At 51.9% G+C, this 24,700-nt stretch overlaps 1 protein-coding gene across 3 annotated transcripts in view; it reads right to left on the reverse strand.

Annotated features, from left to right (window-relative positions):
* MEGF11 (multiple EGF like domains 11) overlaps positions 1-24,700 on the reverse strand; it is a 223,635-nt gene that overhangs the window by 190,952 nt on the left and 7,983 nt on the right. For all 3 annotated transcript variants that reach the window (XM_036260506.1, XM_036260495.1, XM_036260485.1), the window contains exon 3: positions 23,986-24,086. In XM_036260506.1, the coding sequence (XP_036116399.1) occupies positions 23,986-24,086 (101 nt within the window). The remainder of the gene's footprint in view (positions 1-23,985; positions 24,087-24,700) is intronic.

Below are 24,700 nucleotides of genomic sequence, written 5' to 3' on the forward strand. Positions count from 1 at the left end.
TTGGCAAATGAGGGTGATGACTTCCTCCCTGCCACAAGGTACACAGAACAACAAGTACTTTGCAGAAAATACAAGGGTGGTAGGACCACCTAGTGGCTGGGGTCCCTGTGTTCAAATTTCAACTCTACTACTTGCTGGCGAGGGCACTGGTTAGTACGGCAGCTCACTTAACTGCGGCCGCCTTGTTTCCCCACAGGCCTTAAGAACAGCTGGCAGGCACTCAAGGGAAAGGAGATCTTGGCAAAGGGAGGAGAAGGGAAGGGGTGGAAGATAACCTGATGGCAGGTCTCGGTTACCAGAGCAACCTCGTATCTGCTGGCATGTTACCGTTTGCAGAGACCCTTGGTCCCCATGATCGCCCTTGCTTGTCTGCCCCCACCCCCGGCAGTCCACAGCCAGGATGGCTGTCAGTAGATGGATGAGAACCCCAAGCAGCTCAGAGGAGGCAGGTGACTTGGCCAAGTTCATACAAGTTATTGGCAGAGTCACAGCCAGAACTCAGTCCAGCAAAGCCTGCTTTAGCTGGGCACCATGCTGGGCACAGGGGCACATCTAGAAAGAGAGCCAGAGGTCAGTGGGCCATCACCTCACAGCACGGATCCTATTCCCACAAAGGGAAGAGGTGAGTCCCACAGAGAGCACAGAGCTGCCCCCTCTCCCAGCCGGCTGTCCTGTCGGCCTCAGGCAGAGCATTCCTATCTGCAGACCAATGCCGCCTCCAGCCCACCCCTGCTCTGCTCCAGACTCATCTGCGTCTGCACTGGCTCCAGTCCAGGTGGTGATGCCAAGGCCATGGGTCCATTCCCCGGGAAGCCCCAGGGGCTGTGGCCCTGCCCATCTCTTCTCTCCCATCCTCTGCCACCTCCTCCCCCAGCCCTCTGCCCTCTCCCCTCCACCATCTTCTAGTTTCTTAGATGCATAAAGTGAGGTCCCATCTCAGGTCTTCATCCAAGCAATTCCCCTGCCGGGAGCTCTCTCCCCACCCCCAGGATTCACTATTCAGTCTTCAGGTCTCAGCTCCAAATCCTTTCCCCTGATTGCCTATCCTCCCATCTGAAGGAGGTCTCCCCAGTATTGCCTCTCATCACCCATGTTCTTTTCCTTCTTGGCACCCATCAAAAATGTCATTCTTGATCTATTTGGGGGACAAGTGTTGAAAACCTGTCTCTCACTAGACTATTAGCTTCACAGGATAGACACCCCATCTCACTTGTTCACCCCTGAACATACACCCCGGGCCCCAGCACTGAGTACGATAAGCACTCAGTACACGCTGCCCGAATGAAAAGGAAGCACGGGCATTGCTTCACCATTTGAGCAGCTCGCAGCCGTGTTTGTTCAATGAATGGCCCTCCTTCTGAAAAGGTGCAGTAGTCACTGTCGTAAGGACACTACCAAAACAACTTTTTCCTGCCCCCCTATTCTTCCACAGGATTGGATATAAATCACACCTTGCACCTGTGTGTTACAAAGTAAAAATCCAATTCATGTCGGGTCCCACACATTAAACTTGTGAGGTCGGAAGGCAAAAGCTGCTATCCTCAGGATGGCGCCCAGGGAGGCCAGGTGAGCTCCCCTGCTTCACAGAGAGGTTAACGGGGTATGGAGAACGAAGCAGGGCTGTCGCCTCTCCCCTGATCAAGCCAGACCGGCAATCCTTCCTGCGTTCTAGAGGAGAGTGGAGAAGCGTGGGAATGATGCCTTGCTGAGCTGTGCGCTCCCTGAGTGTCATGTCTGTTTTATTAAGTCCTGTCTCTCCATCACCTGGCCCAGAGCTGGGCACATGAGAGGTACTTGAAAACCAATTGCTAAATCAACAAATGCTATTTTGCCTAGAAAATAAAATAGGGGGAGGGACAAAGAAAGAGGAGACCGTTTTATAAATGTCTAAAAACTTGTTATGTGAAGAACAGAGGCCTGTTATGGAATTATCTCTGTCCCACTGAGAGCAGTCCAAACCCACCTGGGCTCCCTTAGGAAAGAGTGAGTTCCCTGCCAACCACAGTAATCAAACTAAACCTGAACAACCGTCTCGGTGGCCGTGGTAGCAGCAGGGCCTCCATGTTGCACAGCTCCCTGAGGCTCTATTTACATATTCACACACATCAAGAATGTGTGAATGATGGCCTAGAGGCCCGGGTACATTACTATTCAGAGAGGTGTGTCTGGAGTCAGTGGCCTGCAGAGTCCCACCTGACCCTGAGAATGTGTGATTCCCTGATCCGCATGCAGAGAGGGAACAGGATCCACCTCTGTCTTCAGATTCACAGCCCCCACCCCCACCCCTACCATAACCGTCCATGGGACATGAGGGCAGGGGTTCTGGACCAGAGGGTCTCAGCTCCAAGCCTCAGTGACTCCACTTCACTTCTGGCCCTTGCTCTCCCAGTAAGACTTTGCTGGGGATCAGCAAATTGAATGTTCACCCCTAAGTGTGGGTTCCCCGATACCCACTGTCCCCTTGTGGACCCTCCCCACCTTCCACCATCTGTGAGCAATCTCACTCACACACTCCAGAGTCTGGCCTGGGGTGCTGGCGCAGCTACCTCCCGAGAGTCATCTCCGAGGTGACCCCACCTCCCCCAGCACGTAGGAGCCCTCATGTGGGGAGAATGAGGGTGCAACTGGAAGGAGGCTTCAGCTGGACCCAGAGGCAAGGAGACAGCCATTTAAGGAACTGGGTGCCAGTTCCCAGCTGCCTCTGAAGGTCATTTGATGCAACTGTCACCTCTGACGCTCCCCTCTCAGAGGGACAACAGGAGGAGAATGGCCTCCACGGAGGGAAATGGAAATGCATGAAGGAGAAAGTGGGGGAGGGAGAAGGGAAAGCCAGGCAGAAAAGAAGGTCCAACCTAAGCCTCAGTGGTCAGTGGCCTCTGCACACCAGCACCCGCACCAAAGGCCCAGCGGGCTTGGACCTGCCTGCCCACTCCCAGGGCCCGCCTCGGTGCCTGAGGCAGGGCGACCAGAAGAAAGTGCCACCTAAAGGCCGGGATCGGCCCTTCCGCTGCTGGAGATGACTGGGCAAGGCCCCCAGCCCCTTCTGGGAGGAGCAATTTGACGTCCCCAAAGTCTCTCCTGGCAGACACTGAAATAGTCAAGAAACCTACTAGCTGCCTGTTAGCCCCATGGAGACATTTAGACCCTAACCCTGCCTTGTGGGCCTTCAGGGCAACTCTCCAAGGGGGTCAAGAGGGGAAGAACAGGTGACAATGACCCTGACAACCTAGCGGGTAAAACAGCAGGCACTCAGGGCCTACCCTGGGCTTCTGGGGAGATCTCTGTTCCTCTGCCTGGGAAGAGAGGTGCTTAAAGGCTGTGTCCCACCCCCACAAGCCAGGGAGTGAGGGACATGAAGCGGTCACAGGCCATGCTCCCTCCCTGCTGGGATGTCCTGGCAATGGACTTGGGCAATCAACCTAAGGCCAACTCACTCAGATCGACTATCATATCTCAGTTGTGGAGACTCAAGTTGAGGCATCCTCCTCACAAGAGGTATAGGGTGATCAGGACGAGGGCAGAGCTGGCTTCAGATCAAGTTTAAAATTTTTTTTTAATACTCACCCAAGAATGTTTTTCTATTTATCTTCAGGTAGAGAGAGAGGGAGAAACAGCGACGTGAGAGAGACACATCAACTGGCTGCCTCCCACATGACCCCGACCAGGGCTGGGGACAAACCACAACCAAGGTACGTGCCCTTGACGGGAATCGAACCTGAGACTCATCAGTCCGCAGGCCGATGCTCTAACTGCTGAGCCAAACCGGCCAGGGCGGGCCAGATCCAGTTTTAAAGGGGAGAGGGCACCGCCACCTTCTGTGCACATCTCCCCTCCTCCGTCACCTGTACCAACTTTTCTCCACCGTGGGGAGCATGGAGACTAATGTGTTACCTCCTCAGGTAACAGAGTTACAGGTCAGCAGGAACCTTCTGGAGACCAGGAAAGCCCCCAGGAGAATCTCTGGAACGTGAAAATCCCTGGCTTGTCGGTGGGAGGGCTACTGAGAGGCCGTGAGACACAGCAATTTTCCTGATGCCAGTTACTAAAAGCACACCCTCAGCTAACACCAGTGGGCAGACCCGCCTCTGTCCAGGTCCTCACAGTCTCTAGGAAAGAGCCTTGTATTTGGAATCAGACCCAAGTCTGACTCCTAGCTGGAGGACCTCTGGCCAGTTACTTGACCTCCCTGTGCTTCTGCATCATCATCTGTGAACTGGGAATAACACAACCCCCCACAGAGCGCCTCCGGAAGATGGAGGGGGAGCACCCATCATGGAGTTGGTTCTCCACAGGCCCTGCCCCATCCTCCTTCTGCTTACCTGATATGCAGCCTGTGCAGAGGCAAAGAACCATCACTGGGAATGAGAACACACTGGAATGTTCCAACCAGCTGCAGAGCTGGGGCAGGGAGGGCCACTTTGGGGGGGATATCAAGGATTCCAGCCAACCAGAAGTCCCTCATCACCTTTAATTCTCCCAGAGAGAGCCTGTCTAGGTTGAGTTATTTTCTGTGGGAAAGAAAAGCAGCTCTGGCCATTTTAACCTAACACGGATCATAGAGCAGAGAAAATATAACAGCCCCAAACCACTAAGCGCTCTTCAACTAGATTTGCCCAGCTCTGCCAAAGAGGTGAGCAGTGGCCACGGTTAAGGGAATGATATGTCTATTTCCGGAGGGAGTGGAAAGCCCACCTGCCTCGGATGCCGTGGGGAGACCGGGGCAGCTGACGGGCACTGGCCCACAACCTTAGAGGCAGGCCCTGGCCAGGCAGCCCGGCAAGGAAGCAGCCGCTGAGTCAGGGTTTCTGGGGATGAATGGCCGTGCCATGGGCCAGGGCACAGAGGGACAGTCCATCCCTCTCCATCATCCGCCCCTTGACTGCTATGTTGGGGGGTTGCTGCAACATATGCATGAAAATCGCAAGTCTCATAATTCACCCAGATGGTGGAAGCTCCGAATTGCTCCTACTCGAGAGGCAGCTGTTCCACCGCTGGGCCATATGGCTCCCCTCGCTCTGCACCCTGCTCTGGGAGGTGAACCACTTTCACAGGCGGCTTCCCAGAACTTAGAAGTCTCTTGTTCTTGGCAGGTAATTAAGACCTCCAGTGGAGGCGGCCACGCGCGCCATGTGTGGTTTGTACACATGTCAGGATGGAGTCTGAAAGCTCCTTCGAGGTAAATACAGGTGGGTGAAGCAGGCCAGCTTTGCCTTCTCCTCGGCGGAGTGTCTACCATCACAGACAGAGAGTGCCCAGACGCCAGCTCCCCATTTCTCCGCCCAGGGCAGGGCAGGCCTTCACCCCACCCAGACACACCCCAGAATTCTAGGCAGGAAGTGACCTTCAGAACCCACACTGTCTGCCTTTGACAGGGGCTCATGTCAGCACAGAGGGAGACAGATAAATCTTATACTTTTCACCATTTGAGTTGTAAAGTTATTAGCAAAGACCTTTAAGACTAGCTTGTAATTTAGCAAAGCACTGACCTCCTCAGCGAGAAATCAGGAGCACCAGAGGGCAGAGACGCTCCCCTGCGGGGCACCCTAGGGCCCTGATGATGCAGACCTAGACTTTCGGGCTCAGCTCTCCAGGTGGGAACGCGGCGGCTGTGCACCCTCCAGGAGCAAGCAGAGCCACGACGAGCGCCTCGCCTTTTACAAAGCCGGTCTCCTGTATACTCCACAGCTCCACCCCATTTCCAGGACTCATACTCTGAGCTCATTAATATTTGTTTGCTATTCCTTTCGGACAGTTTCAAACAGTTTCTTTAGGAAGTCAGGGGAGGGAGTCTAAGCACCCCACTTTCCAACCCTTATCTCCTTCCATCCCTTTTGCCCCTGACCTAGCAGGGAAGCTCTCTGCATTGCCCCGATTTACTCTGCATTAAGTTGGTGCTTATTAAGCACTTGCTGTGTGCCAGGCACTGTGCCAGGCATTTCACATGCATTGACCCACCTAGTCCTCGCAAGCCTAAGTGGAAGATACTCTTATCATCCCCGTTGCACAGATGAGGAAAGTGAGGTCCACAGAAGATAAATATCAGGGTTCCCCAGGCCAGGCTTCATCCCAGCAAGGAATGGGAACTAGAATGGAAACTGAGGAGGACCAACAGCCAGGCTGAGGGTTGGGGTGACCACACTGCAATGGTCTGACAGGCAGCTACAGCCAATATCCTATCAGCTGAATTCGCCCTTTCCTCGACTTCCAGAGAGATCAGGCCCAGGTTTTCCGAAGGTGGCCTCGCAGCAGCCGAGCCCACAGGTCGCCAGCTGTACCAGAGCGGGCATGAGCATGGGGCTGACATCAGGTGCCTGAGTTTGACTTCCGGCCGCATCACTTCACTGCTGTGTCACCTTGGGTGGGTGCGTAACCGTTCTGTGCCTCTATTTCCTCATCTGTAAAATGAGAATATGAAAGTGCCTACTTCAGCCCTGGCTGGTTTGGCTCAGCAGTAGAGCATCAGCCCACGGACCAATGAGTTGTGGGTTCGATTCCAGCCAAGGGCACGTACCTCACTTGCAGTTTGTCCCCTGGCCGGGGTCAGGCGGGAGGCAGCCAGTCGATGTGTCTCACGTCGATGTTTCTCTCTCTCTCCCTTTTTCTCCCGCTCTATCTGAAAATAAATGGAAAAATATCCTCGGGTGAGGATTTAAAAATAAATAAAAGTGCCTACTTCACTGGGTTGTTGTGAGGATTAAATAGTTAATAGAGAAATGAGGCCTAGCATATGTGCTGTGTAGGTGTTAGCTCTGATGGGGTCAGAGACGTGCGGCAGGAGGAGGTAATGCCGCCATCTCTCCTGCCCCATGGCCTAGGTGGAGGTTGGCAAGGGCTGGTGATTACAAAGCCCCCTAATATTGTCTTGTGGGGCATGGTTGGTACCCCAAGAGGGGAAGGATGTGTTTGAGTCACTCAGCTGGTCAAAGCAGGGCTGCAGCCCAGGCACCGCTCCTCAGCCAGAGCTGGATGTGCCACTGCACAGAGCCCTCACTCGATATTTTCCATTTATCTTCAGATAGAGAAGGAGGGAGGAAAGGAAGGAGGAAGAGAGAGAGAGAAACATCGACGTGAGAGAGACACATCAATTGGTTGCCACCTGCACGACCTCAACCAGGGCCTGGGCAGAATCGTAACCAAGGTACATGCCCTTGGCCGGAATCGAACCCGGGACTCTTTGGTCCGCGGGCCGATGCTCTAACCGCCGAGCCAAACTGGCCAGGGCGGGACCGCATTCATTAAACGTAAGGTTCCTATGGACTCCTCAGCCCTGGCTTTCTCCACATCAGTGCACTGGAGACCTGGCTCCACCACTTACTAGTGTAGGCCCTTGGGCAAAGCACTGGGCTGCTCTGAGTTATCCCTGCGGAAAGAGAGCAACAGTTCCTGGAAAGTCATCGCGAAGGTAAAATGAGGTAACATATGTGAAGGCCAAAATGTGAGTCCCTCCCCCAGTCCCTCTCTCTGTGGAGGTGCGAGTCCTCTGAAGGAGGTCATTTCCTAGGATTCGTTCCAAACGGGCTGGATGTGTCTAAGCTCCTTGACTGTGTCTGTGGTCACTGTCCGCCCCTCCTTCCCTGTCCCCACTCTGGCAAGTAGTAAACTCTTCAGGAGAAACTGTGAAGACATGTTCCAGTCCCTTTAGGGACACAGGCCAGGAAGAAGTGGTCCTGCCCCTGGGAAGCTATGAACCTCTCATCCACCTCCTTAAAACAACCACACAGAATTTCCAAAGACCTCTGTGACTCTGTTTCACGATTCTTTGCCAGTCACACTGCCTCTATGTGATTCTTCCTGCGATTCATTTCATTAAGAACTGCCACCGCATGTTTTCATTTTAAACCCCATCACTGCTCTCATCTTGACTTCCCCACTGGCTTCGAAATGAGAAAAACCTCTGCATCAGTCACTGGAACTCCGGTTTCATACAAGTTCAGAGTTGGTAGGTCTGACACCGCAGATGGGGACGCTGAGTGGTGGCCAAGGGGATGAGAACCCCTCCTCTGAGCACCACGTCAGGGCTCCCATCTGACAGCACCATGGTGGCCTCAAGCCCCCAGAGGGTGACTCCCTGCTAGAGGCTGAACCCAAGTCCTCTCATCCAGGGTTCAGTGACCCCTCCTCAGAGCCAGCCAGCACGGGGGAGGACTCTCAGACAACAAATGCTGCTTAGTGCCCCAGGAACGTGGGGCACCTCCAACAAAAACCATCCCATCAGGCACCAGATGGCACTGGACTCCGGAGCTGAAGACCACCCACAGACAATGCAGCCCCCAACCTGGCTTTTGCCTCTGGTGTTTCCATGCAGAGAGGCAATTAAAAGGAGGAGGGTAAGCTCTGATTAGAAAAGACAAGGGCAGCTGCTGCCCCAAGCGCAAAATTTGTCCTGGGGCTTGTGCCTGCCCGGTGGATGCAGACAGGAGCCCAGGAAGGGAAGGGAAAGGCAAGGCGCGGAGGAAGGGGGGGGAGGGAAAGTAAGTCCTGCTCACCCTCCCTCTGCAAGGCCTGGCCCTGCCCTTCCTGCCTCCGCAGAATCAAATCCGCTGGTAGTGCTTTATGTAAGTCCATTGTACAAAAACAAGATTAGAAGGGACAGGCTGAACAAAGCATCAGTCTCCCTAACAAAGGCCCCTCCACTTAGTAAATTAGGAGCTCTTTCCACCTGACACACTTTTAAAGGGAAATCTTCAATTACTATACGCTGGCGGGTGGGGCAACAAAAGGTATGTCCTGTGACTTCATTCTCAAAGCTCCGCGCAGGCAATGAAATGATTTTATGTAACAGAGATACTAATCTAGTCCATATAATTTTGAGAATCCTTTATGGAGGACTGAAGGGCGTTTGAGCCCTGCAGCTGTTTCAGAGAGATTTTTCTGCCGCTTATGCATTTACCTTGCCAAAAGCTTAGCTGAGCAAACACAGTCCTCTGAATCGCACGCACTGCTGATTTACTGTCAGGCTCCGCAGTTTGTTTGGTGGGTCGAACCTGGTGGACAAAGAGGCCAAGGCCTTGCCCACACCAAAGGGGCGGGCTGCCTTTAAGTTGGGGCACCTTTGGCTCCCAGATTTGGGATTTTTCCCTTTCCTTCCTAGCCAGCTCGGCCCAGAGTAAAGATGGCCAGAGGGGCAGGTCTCTGTCTGGCCAGGGGCAGGAAGCGGCCTCCTGGCTTTTGCCCTTGAGTCCAGGTCTGCCTTCGTCCAGGGAATGAGATTGATGGTGTCATTGGCTCCCCCTTCCCAACCCATCCGGAGCAAAGATGTGATTCTGGCTCCCTTGGTGACAATTCAGTACCACTGCTGCTTGAAAAGGAGAAAAAGAAAGAGAAGTGGGAAAAGATGATGGGGAAGGTGACTCAGGAGAACCAAGGGAGATGTGAACACACAGATTCTAAGCACAGAGCATGAAGATATGCACTAGGTGTGCGGCGTGGTGCCCTTTTCATGGGCAGACATGCAACATACACACACAGCAAGTCTACACATAGAGAACACACATGTGCACCCACAGCACATAACAGGGACGCTCTTCACACATAGAAAAACCTAGCAGTGATGAGTGTACCTGTGCACATGTAGTAAGAAAAGCTGACACTTCCATAGCACTTACCATGGGCTTGGTTTACATACACGCACTTATTTAATCCTCCCAGCAACTCCACGAGGATAGTATGATTGCTACCCCATTTCCAGTTGAGTACACTGAGGCACAGAGAAGCCGAGTCATCTGCCCACAGTCACACAGGCAGTAGGCAACAGTCTGGCTCTAGGGTTTATGCTTTTGATCTTCACATTGTCTGGCATAGCATGCTGCACAGACACCCCTCTTTTGGGTTGTGAGCAGCACCCACACATGCAAACTCACAATCTCTCTCTCTCTCTCTCTCTCACACACACACACACACACACACACACACACACACACACACAGATGCTCAAGTCGCGATGCCCCTTACTCACAGCTCCAGATCACAGCTCCAGGTCAAATGAGACCCAGGTGCTCCAGTCCAGGCCAAGACTTAGACTGGGAAGAAGAGTACTATCAAATGTTAAAACATTAACATATGTCTGTTCTGGTTGGTAAGTGGCTGTCACCCTGCCCCTCTACCAGCACCTACAGGGTTAACCCCTAGCTCCAGAAGAGGCGCCCAGGGTCCCAGTCTGTTCTTACCTACTGGAAGGCATGCCATACCTACAGTAGTTAAATACTGTCATTCTTACCCGCAGACACAGACATGGTGGGGACAGCGGGATGTGCAATGGCACAGGGTGAGGGGACCTGGCTCTCGGGCCCTCCGTGAATCTTAGCCAATGCTTGGCCAGCATGGTATGGGGGTGTCCAGCCCCCCTCACCAGTCTTCACCCCCGGGAAGGCAGCTGATCAGAGTTCTTCAAGGACAAGAACACCGAAGTGGCCATTGGGAGGCAGAGGGGGTTCTGAGTCATCATTTTCACCCCCACTGAAGCCACTCAACTTCCCTTAGCTTAGAACAGATTTGGCGACGGAGTGCCCATCATCTGCGGAACCCCATTAATAGCCACTTTTTGAAACCTTCTGCTACAAAGGCCAGGAGCCAGGAGGAAATAGGAGCTTGACAAACCAGGCATTGTAAGGGGAGCTGCACTGCCTTGGCTCGGCTCCAACCCAGAGGGCTGGCTCCCTGGATCTGGGACAGTGGTCTCAGTCCCCGCGGAGCCCCACAGTGGGGTCCCCAGACCCTTCACACACATGTGATGTGGGGTGCAGACACCAGAACTCTGGGAGGGGCTCTGGGAACCCAAGAGACGGGGTAGTGCATGGGGATGAGGGCCCTATCTGAGGCAGGCCACCTTCCACTCTGGGGTCTCAGGGCCTGTCCAGAGACCACTCCTTTGGGTGTCCTTTGAGGCACCCAGGAAAAGCCAGTCCACATGTCCTTCTAGTCAACCAGGCTGCACAAAGCATGTGTCCGCGCTGGACCCTGTGCTGGGTGCTAGAGACACAGAGTATTCTGCAGCCTGGGCCCTCAAGGAGCTCACTGTCCAGGGAGAGAGATTAAAGAAGCTGACAACAGTAAGGGTGACAAGGGTATCAGGGGCTAAGATCAGCACTGCGAGGGGGAGAGGGAGGTGCCGGCTGGGCTTCCCAGAGACCCCACAGCTTTGCTATGAGTCTCCAAGGACCAGTAGACAGAAATTGGAGAGAGGAGGACCAGGGGTTCTAGGAAGCAATGACAGCCTGGACAAAGTCGCAGAGTATGGAGAATGCAGGTGCCTGGGTTGGGCGTAGAGGATCGACAGACTGCAGTGGGACCCAGGGGAAGCGAGATGTGGAAGGATGCGTTTCAGCATGAAGAAGCCAGGGTACAGCATTTGAGTGAACAGCAGTGGGGGTCATAGAGGGAAGTGTCAAAAAATATGGGAGGGGACAAGACAAAACTGGAACAGACTGCTGGTACCTCAGTATTTCCTGAGCCACCAATCTGTGCCTGGCACATTAGAAGCAACTGGAGGGTGCTCTTGGCCTTGGGAGCTTACAGTTCATTTGTTCGTTTGTTCGTTCATTCATTCATTCATTCATTTGTCATTTAGTGAACACTTACTATATACCAGGTACTATTCTAGGAGTAGGAATGTCAGCTAGAACAAATCGAAGTCCCTTGTTCCTATTGAGCACATATTTCAGTTGGGGAATTAAGACAGAAAATAAAAAACAACATATATTCTATATCTCTATGTCAGGCAATGATAGTGTTAATTTAAAGTGGGGGGGGCACTTCCGGTCAAGATAGCAGCGTAGGTAAACGGTATCACGTCCTCCCACAATCATATCAAAGTTACAACTAAACTAAAAAACAACCATCATTCAAAACCACCTGAAATTGAGCTGAATGGAAGTCCTACAACTATGGAATTAAAGAAGCAGCCACATTGAGACTGGTAGGAGGGGCGGAGGCGGATAGGCTGGTCTCACACCCATGTGTGACGGATAAAAATCAGGAGGAACCCCCTCAGCTGGGAAGGTCCTCTCTGAGGACTGAGGGGTCCCCGTCTCACACCAGGCACCCCACTCAGGGTTCCAGTGCCAGGAAGAGAAGTCCTCATAACTTTTGGTTGGAAAAACCAGTGGGAACTGAGGCTCAGGGAAGCTGAGGCCGCTGGAGCCCCAGGCAGCTCCTCTTAAAGGGCCCGCGCACGGACTTATCGGACTCTCTCCCTCTCAGCTTGGAGGGGAGGCAACTCGAGGGGCGCCAGAGACATACAGGGAAGAAATGAGCTGTTTGGCACTGGAGCGAGGGCTGGAGAGGGGGCTTTCTTGGGGACAAACTTGCTGTCAGAGGCCTTTGTTCCTTTGGTGAGCCCTTCCCTGGGGCGGCAAACAGCTGCCATATCTGGGACTCCAGCAACCTGGCTCACACTGGTAGCCCCGCCCTGCTGACTCCCTGAGGCCCCGCCCCACCCAACTTTCAGGCCCACCCAAGCTGTTGCCAGTTGCTTAACCATAGGATTGGCCTGTCTTGGATCCTGCTTCAGGTTTTCCTAAATTCTTTCAAACAAGCAGCATCTGGTCTCAGATAGCCCCATACCTCTCGTTAGGTACTACATAGAAACAAACATAGGGAGGCAGCCAAAATGAGGAGATAAAGAAACAGGTCCCAAATGAAAGAACAGAACAAAACTCCAAGAAAAGAACTAAGTGAAATGGAGATAAGCAACCTAACAGATGCTGAGTTCAAAATACTGCTTATAAGGATGCTCAAAGAACTTAGTGAGAACCTCAGTGAACTTAGTGAGGGCCTCAAGAGCATAAAAAAAGACCAGTCAGAAATGAAGGATGTACAGTCAGAAATGAAGGAGGCACTAACTGAAATAAAGAATAATTTACACAGATTCAATAGTAGAGTAGGTAAAGCCAAGAAGCAAACCATCAATTTGGAATATAAGGAAGCAAAAAAACACCCAATCAGAGCAAAAAAAAAAAAGAATCCAAAAAAATGAGGATAGTGTAAGGAACCTCTGGGACAACCTCAAGCATGCCAACAATCGCATCTTGGGGGTGCCAGAAGGAGAAGAGAGAGAACAAGAAATCGAAAACCTATTTGAAACAATAATGGCAGAAAACTTCCCTAATTTGGTGAAGGAAACAGACATACAAGTCCAGGAAGCACAGAGTCCCAAACAAGATGAACCCCAAGAGGCCCACACCAAGACACATCATCATCAAAATGCAAAAGGTTTAAGACAAAGAGAGAATCTTAAAAGCAGCAAGAGAAAAGCAGTTAGTTACCTATAAGGGAGTTCCTATAAGACTGTCAGCTGATTTCTCAAAAGAAACTTTGCAGGCCAGAAGGGAGTGGCAAGAAATATTCAGAATGATGAAAAGCAAGAACCTACAACCAAGATTACGCTATCCTGTAAAGCTGTCATTTAGAATCAATGGCCATATAAAGAGTTTCCCAGACAAGAAAAAGTTAGAAGAGTTCATCACTCCCAAACCATTATTATATAAAATGTTGAAGGGTCTTTTTGAAGAAAAAGATATATATGAACAAACAAAATGGCAATGAATACATATCTATTAACAATGGAATCTACAAACAAAATGAACAGGCAGAACAGAAACATTCTCATAGATACAGAGAACATTTTGTTGGTTGCCAGATAGGAGGGGGGGTTAGGGGAATGGGTGAAAAAGGTGAAGGGATTAAGAAGTACAAATTGGTTGCTAGACTGACAGACCTCAAAGAGAAGGGGGTTGGGGGGTGGGAAGAAATAAACCAAAGAACTTATATGCATAACCAATGGACACAGACAACAGTGTGGGAAAAGGCGGGGGTTGGGGGGGGCGGGAGTGGAGAGGAGGGGATCAATGGGAGAAAAATAAGGAACATCTGTAATACATTCAACAATAAAGATTTAAAAAAAAAAAACAGAATAAGGGGGTAAACAAAGATGCCAGGGAGGTAAGGGAGTGAGACACATGGTTATCTGGGGCAAGAGCATTCAAGCAGAGGAACAGCACATGGGGTTTCCACGTGCTGAGGAAGGACTGTGAGGCATATGCAGGAAAGCAAGGAGGCCAGCATGGGAGAGGAAGACTGGGAGGAGATGGGCCACGTCATGTGGGGCTTGCAGCACAATGAGAACATTAGAGAAGTAGCAAACAGCCAACAAGGACCAGAAATCAGAAGAGGTATTACATAGATGTTGAGGGAATTCAGAACATAGAAAACCTTTGGAAAGTTTCCATAAAGCGATGGGGAGTTAGGCTGGGGACAGGTCAACTCCGTCACAGGCTTTACCCAGCCCAGGACAACCAGCAAGGGGACTTACACAATGCCCGAGACTGCTCTGACGCTCATAAAGGCTTCTCCTCAGAGGCTGCCCAGTCCGGAGAGCAGAGGTTTAATTACAGCTGCAGCTGGTAATTAAGAAGCAGCGCCTAGATTCTTCCACAGCTGTGTCAGCACCCAGGCCCCTGCTGGCACTCCCTGGGGGGGGGGGGGGGGGGGGGGGGGGGGGCCTAGCCTGGAAGTGTAGGGCTAGGTCAGCAAACACGGCCAGCTAGACCCCAGGTCTCCTCCTCTCCCTGTGACAAGGTGCCTGAACACAGACGTCCACGGCTCACCTGTCTCTGCACACACCTACTTTGCCCTTCAGCCCCTCACGGTCCTCTGTGCTGCTGCTCCCAGAGCATCAGAGCGCAGACGCCACCGTGAGCCTGTCACTGGCTGCTCAACCCCTCAATGACCTCATGAGGTTGTCCAGGCTCCTTAGTGTGGTGCTGAGGGTCCAGCCCCAGCCCAGCCCCTTCCCCTCACCACTTTCTTCCCCATTCTTCCTGTGCTCCAAGCACAGTGGCCTGCTGGCCGTGTCCTGCCCCTGCCTGCTCTTTGCCACCTCTCTATGCTCACGCTGTCCCCTCTGCCAGAAAACACCCTCCCTCAGAAAATAATACAAAAGCAGTGACTAACAGCACCAAGTTCTTACTATGTGCCAGGCTCTGTACCAAACACTTTCTTTGTGGTGACTCAGGACAGCCCATAGGGGTAGGTGCTCAGTACAGATGGGAAAACGAGGTAAGAGAAGGTGAAATCGCATGCTCAGGTCACACAGGGAAGGATGGGCCTCCACACTGGTGCCCTGTCTCAACCGCTGCCCCTCTCTAGTTCTCTTCGCAAGTTCCAACTCACCATTCAGACTCAGCTCCAAACGAACCTCCTTCAGGGATTCTTTTTGGATCCCCCTGCCCTGCGATCCCCCAGAGAGAGTTAGTGGCTTCTCCCTGGGAGATCTCTCAATATTTGGGTATGAGCCTATTTCATTCATTCATTCTCTCACCCACTCAATCAATAATTCTTCGGCACTGGGTGCCAGGCACTGTGTCTGGCCCTGGGAATAACATGATCCCTCTGCTTCAGGAATTCACTTGAGAGTGGGATAGCTGGACAGCATCACAGCCAGTGGGACAGGATGACAGAGGGGCCCAGAGGCTGCGGCCACGTGGCTCTCAAACATGTGGTGCTCTACAGGGAAACAGGAAGAATCTGAAATAGGTGCTAACAGAAGCCATGTCCAGAGAACCCACTGGGCCTCGAGGAAGGGGGGTGTACCCGGACCATGATTCACTCATTATTAATTGAAGGCCTAAAAAGTACTAACCAGTGGACCAGAGCAAATCTTTGGTAGTTGTGTTTCTTACTGTAAATGAATTCATTTTATGAGTCTGGTCAATGTGAATCAACTGGAGCTCAGCCACTCCGGACATCCTACGTCCATGATCTAAGCTCACAAGACTGGGGACGAATCGAGGTGGCTGTACTACCTTTGGTCACTCAGCGAGAACCTGTCGGGGAAGGTAGGCAGCCATCCCTTCCCCACCACCAGCCTGGTGACACCCCGTTTTTTTGTCCACTTATTTAAAGTGTGCTCACCATACTGTGCTGTGATTTTTCAAAAGTTTAAAAAACCTACATTCTCCCCTCTAGACCAAGTGCTTTTCATTCATCTGTCTATCCCCAGGACTCAGCAGTGTCTCCAAGGCATAGTCATCTAATGAATGTTGATGAATGGATGGTCAGATAGAAGAAAGGGTGTTGTTCTAGGCAGCAAAGCTCAGCACCAGGTGTTGGTGACCCAAGGGACATCATTGGTGCTGTTTCTGGGGATGGCAGCAGGCAGGATTCCCCGGGGAGCCTCCTAGACAAAATCCACAGCTCTGCACACACACAGCAATCCCCCGCTTGCTACCTTGACCCGGGCACCTACAGGGACCCACTTTAGCAACATTTTGAGATCAAAGCAGTTTGTCTTCAGTTCCTTCCTCTCCGTAGGAACCTCTTCATCTGCCCTCTTGTCTGACCCCACTTCTCTCTTCTGGCCGCAGTTCCCTCCTGTGGGAGGGGGAGTACAGGAGTGAAGTGGCTCTCATCTCAGTTCCTGGGCTGCATTCATCCGTGTGGACAAGTCGCTTATCCTCCCCTGCTTCTGTCCTCTGCGTCCAAGGACAGTAATAGTAACAGCACTTCTCTGGTCTGCGAAGAGTAAGTGATACACTGTACGGAAAACTGCTGGGTAAACCACCAGACGTCACATTGCTGTTTTATCACCGTGGTTGGAAGTTAGCAATCAGACCGAGAAAGCACTGAAATCAGTGTCACAGGATCCGGTTAAAAAGTCCCCCACCCCACCTCTCACTGTAAAACAGGGGCAGTTCCAGTGACGTGGCAGAAAGTGCTAACATAGGCCCCGCCTGCCACAAAAATGCCCCCCAAATAGAATTCAAATATTTACAAAACATACATAGCTGAGCTCTAATGAGAGAAAAGTAAATCCCTAAGTGGGTTCCTAGGAGTTACAGAAGGTCAGATGCTGAAGGAAAGGGGCCCAGGCAACATCAGACCTGGCTGGCCTCTGCCCCGGCCCAGCCCGGGCTGGGAACCTGGGGTCTAACACCCGCATAGGGCAGACTTGGCCTTGGGAGCTGCCAGTGCCACATAGCGGAAACTTGAAAATGCTGCCTCCCAGCCTCGGGAAAAAACAAGCGCTTCTGGATGAGGAAGAAAGTCACCCATGAGAAACATAAAACCAGGAGTGGGGTAAGGGACATGACTGCTGAATGGGTGTGGGTCTCCTTTAAGGGTGAGGAAAATGTTTTAGAACTAGACAGAGGTCATGATTGTACAACATTGTGACTGCACTAAATGTCACTAAATTGTACACTTCAAAATGGTTACTATGCTGCTAGGTGAATTTCACGTAAATGCTTGTTTTTTTGAAAAGGAAAAAGACCCTAAGCCTTCATCACACACAGTATGGACTCCGAAACCAAGTTAGCAAAGCGAAGACTGGTCATGAGCCAGTGGAACCCATTAGTGTGCCTCATAAGAAAATGCAAAACTAGTGTGTGTGTGTAGGACTCCTGCTCAACTCAGGGCACGGGGCCAGGGGGGAATGACTAAACCGTTCACAGTCGTGTGTGTGTGTGTGTGTGTGTGTGTGTGTGTGTGTGTGTGTATGTGTGTATGTGTATATATATATATATCATACTACAATCTACATAAGGACACAGTCCACAGTAAAGGAGAACCAGCAGTCCCCACAAACAGGAAAATTGATACTCTAGGAACTTGAGCTAATAGAACTATATAGCTCAAGATAGAACTATCTGAGGGAGACTATAAAAGAAATATGTTTAAAATTATTAAAGCAATAAAAGGATTAGAACTCATAATGAAAGAACAGGACACCACAGAAACACATGCTGATCTGATAAGAACCACTAGAACTCCTAGAAATGAAACCCATCACTGAATTAAGACCTCCACAGACAGGTTAATTAGCAGAGCTCGAGCATTTGAGAAATGGATCTGAGGAAGATGTCCAAGACGCAACATGGAGAGATAAAAGGATGAAAAATGAGAGCCTAGGAGAGAGAGAGAGGATGGGGTAAGAGTCCAACATTTTGGAGCTCCAATAGGAGAGAATCGAGAGGGTGGAGGAAAGGAGATATTTGAAGAGAGATGGCTGAGAATTTTCCAAAAGTGATAGAGGACACGAATCCATAGCCTGGAGGGCATAGACCTCTTGGGAGCAAACACTGAATAAAAATACGTGTGCAGCAAACGGCAGAGCACTTCAATGACAAAGTCCACACAATGGGAAAACATCCTCAAACTGCTGAAAGAAAATGACTGAAAAGCTAGAATTTTATAGGCTGCTCAACCATCCTTCAAGAGTAGGGCAACATAAAGGCATTTTCAGACGCGTAAAGCATAAGAGAGCTGGAGAGTTGGTCGCTCGCAGACTCTCCAGGGAAGAGCTACGAAAGAGACCCTTCAGGAAGAATGGAGCCAAACTGCGAAGGAACTGAGATGTGAGAAGAGATGAGGAGCAAAGAAACCAGTGAACATACGAGCTAAATTTAAATTGAAGTAAATAAACGACTGGATAAAACTACCACAATAATAAAACAGAGCTACCTAAACCCCAAAATGGTGAGGCGTTTAATGGGGTTAAATCTTACCCACCTCAGTTCCCCCCTTGTAGCCAGTCCCCTGGGTCTTCAGCTGCGGCTCCCCCTCAGCCAGCCCCGTGCAGACTGACCCACTGGGCCGGAGAAGTCCCTCTTCCCCGCCAACCTGACTAGGTGTCCAAGTATGTTGAGTACCCACCCCACCCAGGTCACAGCCCAGCCAGACCCATCAGCCATGTACCTGGGGCTTCTGGCTAATCCTCCACCTCTGGGTTTGGATGGCAACCACACTGCAGGAGGCACGCACTGGTATTCCAAGCAGCCACTGAAAGGGCTACAGGACACCACCTGGAACTTGGGGGGAGTTACCTCCCCCTGGGGGAAACTCTGACCAAGGGGAATAGAAGACAGGAGGACCGGGCAGGTCAGCTCTCCTCCTTGCAGCTGCTCTGAGACCTGCTTGCTCCCTGTTACCCACCAGGAGAAGCCCTGAATACCAAGGGGATGCACCCGTTAAGCAACTCGCTGAGCTCTTTGCAACCAGCCTTTGAATAAGAAAGACCAGTGGTTTTCAAAGTTTGGTTCCCAATCCAGAGGCATGAGCATCACCTGGGAACTTGTTAGAAATGCAAATTATCCAGCCCTACCCCAAATCTTCTAAATTGAGGCTCTGAGGCTGGGGCCCAGCAGTCTGTGTTGTAAGGAGTCTTCCCAATGATTCTGATATTAGGTTATCAGGCGCTCAGTGAAACACTTGGACTGTGATTTGTGATTAGTGTGGCATCTGTGTGGCACCTGTGATAAGCATTGCTACTGCTCACTAATTACTCTGGCCCTCTGCCTTCGACACCCCCAGAGCCCTCTTCTCTCTGCCATGACAACATGCAACGTTGCAGAGAGCTGCTGCTCCATCTACCTGGGTGCTGGGGTGAGAGGGACAAGGAGCACGGCTAGCTCACAGTGGACATGTAATGTAAACAAGAAATAAAACTTTGTTTTAAGCCACTGGGGTTTGGGTGTTGTTCGTCGCTGCAGCATAACTCAGCCCATCCAGTCTGATATGGGCTAATATTTTCAAAAAACTCAGCTTCTCAAAGTGCCTCAACCCCCCACCATGTGACTAAACTGAGCTCTGTCTGCAGAGGTAAGGATGCCCGCTGCCCTGGCTCACAAGGAGAAAGAAAGCAGGAAGGAGATGTGCTTATGCCAGTGATCCTCAGGAAATATCTGGCGTCTGGGCAACCAAAGAGGATGGCCGGAGGCGGGCAGCTCTGGTGTGGGTGGCTGCAGGACCGCCGAGGCTGGCAGTTCTGGGCCAGGGGATATGGTACCAGGAGAAGAAAAATAGTGCCAGCTGCACCTGTATGAAGCTTTATGCTCTCCTGGACACTCTCATTCATTGTTTCATCTTTCTTCCTTCCACACAGAGATGATCCATCCTACACCCAGTGGGACCAGAGAGACAAAGGGACTTGGCCAAGATTGCACGGCAAGTCCTGGCAGAGTCAACCACGACTTTCACCCCCAGGCCAGTGTCCACCATGAGCCGAGAAACAAGGCTCCAGGAAGGTGGCTTTGGAAGAAAGTCGACGTCCCTGTGCCCCTTCCCAGAGCTCAAGTAATGTTCCTTTGCAGGGTCCTGAGGGCTGTCAACAATGGATGAGCTCTCACCAGGTTCTGGTGGACTTGGAGGTCCTCTGGCCTCCAGAAGGTGGAGCGGGAGCAGTGGAGGGGCAGGGCCTGCAGGGCTTCGCTCTAAGTGCTCCACGGCCTACAAGCTTCTCGTCCGGCACCAGCGTCCTGGGCACCACCCTTCACCTGCTCACCACCATGTCTCCTTCTCACAAGTTCCCCAACCCTGGGTCTCCATTCTCTCACGGGTAGGTGACAGAGCCCGTGGGGGACTGACACCCACCCATTATGGGTTGAATTGTGTCCTCCTCAAATTCATATGTAGAATTCCTAACCCCCAGAAATGCAGAACGAGACCTTGTTTGGAGATAGGGTCTCACAGAGATAAGTTAAAATGAGGTCATTAGTCTGAGCCCTGATCCGGTATGATTGGCATCCTTACAAAAAGGGAGTTTGGGGACTGACACCTAGAGGGGAGAACGCCACATGGAGAATGGAGTTACCTGCCACAGGCTAAAGGGCTGCCAGAAGCCAGGCGAGAGGCCTGGAACAGACCTGCCCCAACCCTCAGGAGGAACCAGCCCTGCAGACCCCTGCACCTCAGCCATCTAGCCTCCAGAACTGCAGGACAATAAACTCCTGCTGTTTAAGCCACTCAGGCTGTGGTGCTTTGTAGGAGCAGCCCGAGGGGATTAATACTTGCCTCCCCCAGCCGGCCTCACCTCCCCCTCTCCCAGCCCCGAGCTGCCCACTGTGGTCAGGTCAGCCACCTGCCTCCCGCCATGCGCAGGCCCGGCTGGCTCCCCATCTTTGCTGATGGGTTTCCCTCTCCCACCCACCCCAAAGATGCCCTTCCAGCCAGCTCAAACCCCACGGAGCCCCTCGAGGGGTCACAGGTCACAGCTTCTCTCCTGCCTGAGGGGGTCTGTCTCACTCCTCTCCCGGCTGTTGTCCAAGGACTCCGAGTGCACTAGACTTGCCTTCCCAGCAAGGCTGCAGGCTCCACGAAGACAGGAGCTGCTTCGGACACGTCTACCAGGCAGCACAGGGCTGTGATGGACCACGTAGGCCTTTAATAACTACTGGGTTGAAACACCCTTCCAGGCCATCCCCCCTCACTCTTGCGTGTGGAGCTCATTTCACATTAACACTTGGTCAGTGGGTGTGGCTAAAGTAACAGCCTCTCCTCTTTATCCGGCTCTGCTTCATAGATGCCTGTCAAGCAGCTACACCCTATTGTAGTAGTTTTGTAACAGGCCACCTCCAGCCACTAGGCTGCACGCTCCTCCAGGTAGCAACCACCTCGTTTGCATGTTTATCCCTTGCATTTGCATAACAGTGAGCAACAAAGTATAAATTGAATAGATAAACATGAGCACATGGCATAAACTACTTATCATGGGTCCAAAGACCCTGCAAGGGTTTCAGAGGATCCATGAACCCCTGAAATAGTGTGCAAAGAGCTGTGTACATGTGTAGGCTTATATATGTAGTGTGCATATCCCCAGAGAGAGGGTCCATGGATCTCTGAGAAATTAAAATTAAGAGTCAAGACTAAAAGAATGTTAAGACCCAAAGCCAGAGGAGGGAGCTGTTTATTAAGCCCCTATCCTGTGCCTGGCGACTTAGGTATTACTGTCCCCATTTTACATGAGTGGAAACTGAGGTTCAGAGAGGTGACGTCTGGCCTATTCCAAGTGGTTCAGAGAAGACTCTGGAGCTAGACAGCCTGGGTTCAAATTTCAGTTCTACCACTTTCTAGCTGAGTTACAGCGTGAGTCAGAATACTGACCAAAATCACACAGCTAGAAAGTGGTGATCGTGGTTAAGTTCCTTAATCGCCCTGTGACTGTTTCCCCATCTGCACACTGGAAGAAAGAGGGGTCCCTACCTCACAGGGCTGTTGTGAGGCGCTGATGGGTGGATGGATGGATGGAAAGTGGTCAGACAATGCCTGGTGTGCGGTGTGGATTCTGCAGACGATGAGGAGGAGGACAAAGAGGAAGAAGCTGGGAGTGGAAGAGCTGGGATTCGACCCAGGCCTGTGTGACTCCCGCCCCTCTCTATGTCCTACCAGCACCCGGCACGCCACAGTGCCCCACCCCACTGCTGAAACTCCTGTTCCCTCCTAGGAAAAGCCTTCAGTCCTCACAGTGGCTTTTGGAGCCTGTGGCCCCCAGCTCGGCGGCAGTGCCTGGCGGTTACATAGGAGTAGGTGGCAGGTTATGAGCTGCCTTCCCAGTCAGCAAGACAGAGCCTGTGCAATGGGGACCCTCGGCGCTTCTGCCCTGCGCTTCATTTTCCAAGAGGCTGACCAACGTCCACTAATGGAAATTAGAAAGGGAAGGTGCTCATTGGTTCCTGGAGCCCCATGCTGACATCTGAACTCCATTTACAATTTCCGTGAGTCCATCGCCGTGCCCTGAGCTCGGAAGGGCTGCTCACATCCATCCTGCTCGGTCTTTACGACTCCTGCATCCCACCGCCGGCCTGACCTTTCTCCAGGCAAACAGAGCAGGAGCAGCAAAGCCTTGGACCTTGACCTCACTTCCACGCCTGGGTCCCCAGAGTAACCCCATCCCAGATGAGGCACGGGCCAACGCCTTGGCCCAGCCCAGTCCTCTGCACAGCTTCTTGAGTTTGCTTCGAGGATCTTTGCATTTTCCCTGCCAAACCATCAGTATTGACCCCATTTGCTGGAACATTTTTTATTCATTTCTGTAATGCAATTAGAATCGAGTTTCTCCAGCATTAGGGGAGATGTAACAACAGAAGGGGAAAATTGTCATTTCATTCCCTACATCAACACGCCCACTCTGCCCAAATTCTCTCTCTGGTGCTAGCTCGCTCTACCCACCCAGGTGGCAAGGAGAATACTAACAAGGAAAATCACTCTTCGAATCTGCCTCCAACTGCGAGGCAGAAGCTGTGGGGGCAATCTCCTCTCAGTAATTAAATGGGGGGGACTCCCAGCTTCTCTGACAGTCTCATGCAGTTGAGGGAGTCTTCTAATGCCCACTGGAAAGCCCCAGACTGGTCCCATCCCACTGGTCAGAGGTGAGTGGGAACGAGTCCATCAGACTCGAACAGGTCCTTAAACCATTCTCCCAGAGAGGCTCAGTGACTTGCCCAAAGCCACATGCCCGGGAAGCTGAGACCAAAACCCGGATCTGCAGGCTCCTCTCCTGGGTGTCTCCCACTGTACCACACTGCCTCCCACCCAGGGGGCCTGCAGCTGCCAGCAACTCAACGCTTGTCTCCTAAGGCTTCGTTTTCTGAGCCACTGCTTACAAAAAAGGAAAGAGGTAACTAGTGTCTTTCATGAACCCACTTTTTCTTTGGTGTGTCCCAATCCTTTTGGAAGCTCTCTCACTTTCTAGAAAAGGTCCCTTCTGATGTTTCACTTTTGCCATCCTCCTTCTATGTACCATGATCTTCCCATCCAATAACCCAGCCCGCCCTCCTTCTTCTCATCCGTGCACCCATCCATGCATTCATCTCTCCATGTTTATCCATTCAGCTCCCCTTCCTTCCAACGAAGCCTCTTGAGCACCTACTACGGCCTCAGCTCTGGGCCAAGCACTCAGCTCGTCTTGCCCATTGCTCCCCAGAGCACTCGCTCCGGAAGCATCTATTTCTCTCCCGACCCCTTCAGAGCCCAGACCTGACTCGCTTCCATCAATCCTGCCAGGATGATCTGATAGGCAAACCTGTACTAATGTATTTGCATTAGACCCATTGTTCCCTCTCCAAGCTGGCAGCAGGCAGGGACTTTTGGGGTCCTGGGGTCAGCTAAGGCCTGAGGCCCAGGGCCTGGATGACCACTCTGCCTCTCTTCCCCTCAGTTCCCCTCTTCTTTCCTCCCATCCCCACTGAGGCCAGGGCAGAGGCAGCCCCTACATACGTATGCAGAAGTCTCCATTCTCGTAGTAGCCAGGGCAGCACTGGGACCTCCTTCGGTACATGGTCCGGAGGCCGCGCCGATACGCCGTCTTATAGCTGATCCTGAGGCATAAGGCAGAAAGTCACTTGAAAGTACTGAAAATCAATCCCTCCTGTTAGGATGATATTTGTGTTAAGCTATATAGAGGGGGCCATTCAATAATGACTTTAAAATGCATGGCGGTTTCCAACTTGAAGGAACACAACAAAGAACAATCGATGGCAGGACCTGGGCCATTGTGATACAGAATAAAACGATGTTTGTTACACCTGCTGACTCTTCCCTGGTCTCTTCAGAGTGATACTTAGCAGGGATGCAGAAGATACTTCTAGGGTGACGCTGTGGAGGGTAACTGGGGACTTCTTAAAACTTCAGGACCCCGGGCTGGAGGGGCCCAAGGGGTGACTTGGATGGGACTGGGGCCCTGAGAGTCTCTATGCCTTCTGCTACCACCCCAACAAGCAGACTGCTGACGGCCCCCTGGAATCTGGTCCACCCACTTGGAGCACAGTCATCAAAAAGACCCTCTGAGTCTGACTCAGTCCCAGAGACGGTTAATCTCCCCCACACCAAAATTAACACCTCCCGGGAAAGAGTTTCCCATGCATCTCTGGGAAGGCTCGGAACCCAACCTGGCTCTGCAGAGGCAGAAGCTAAGGCCCACAGAGCGGAGGAG

Source organism: Molossus molossus, unplaced genomic scaffold (assembly GCF_014108415.1).
Source record: "Molossus molossus isolate mMolMol1 unplaced genomic scaffold, mMolMol1.p scaffold_m16_p_1, whole genome shotgun sequence".
In the NCBI taxonomy this organism is placed as follows: domain Eukaryota; kingdom Metazoa; phylum Chordata; class Mammalia; order Chiroptera; family Molossidae; genus Molossus; species Molossus molossus.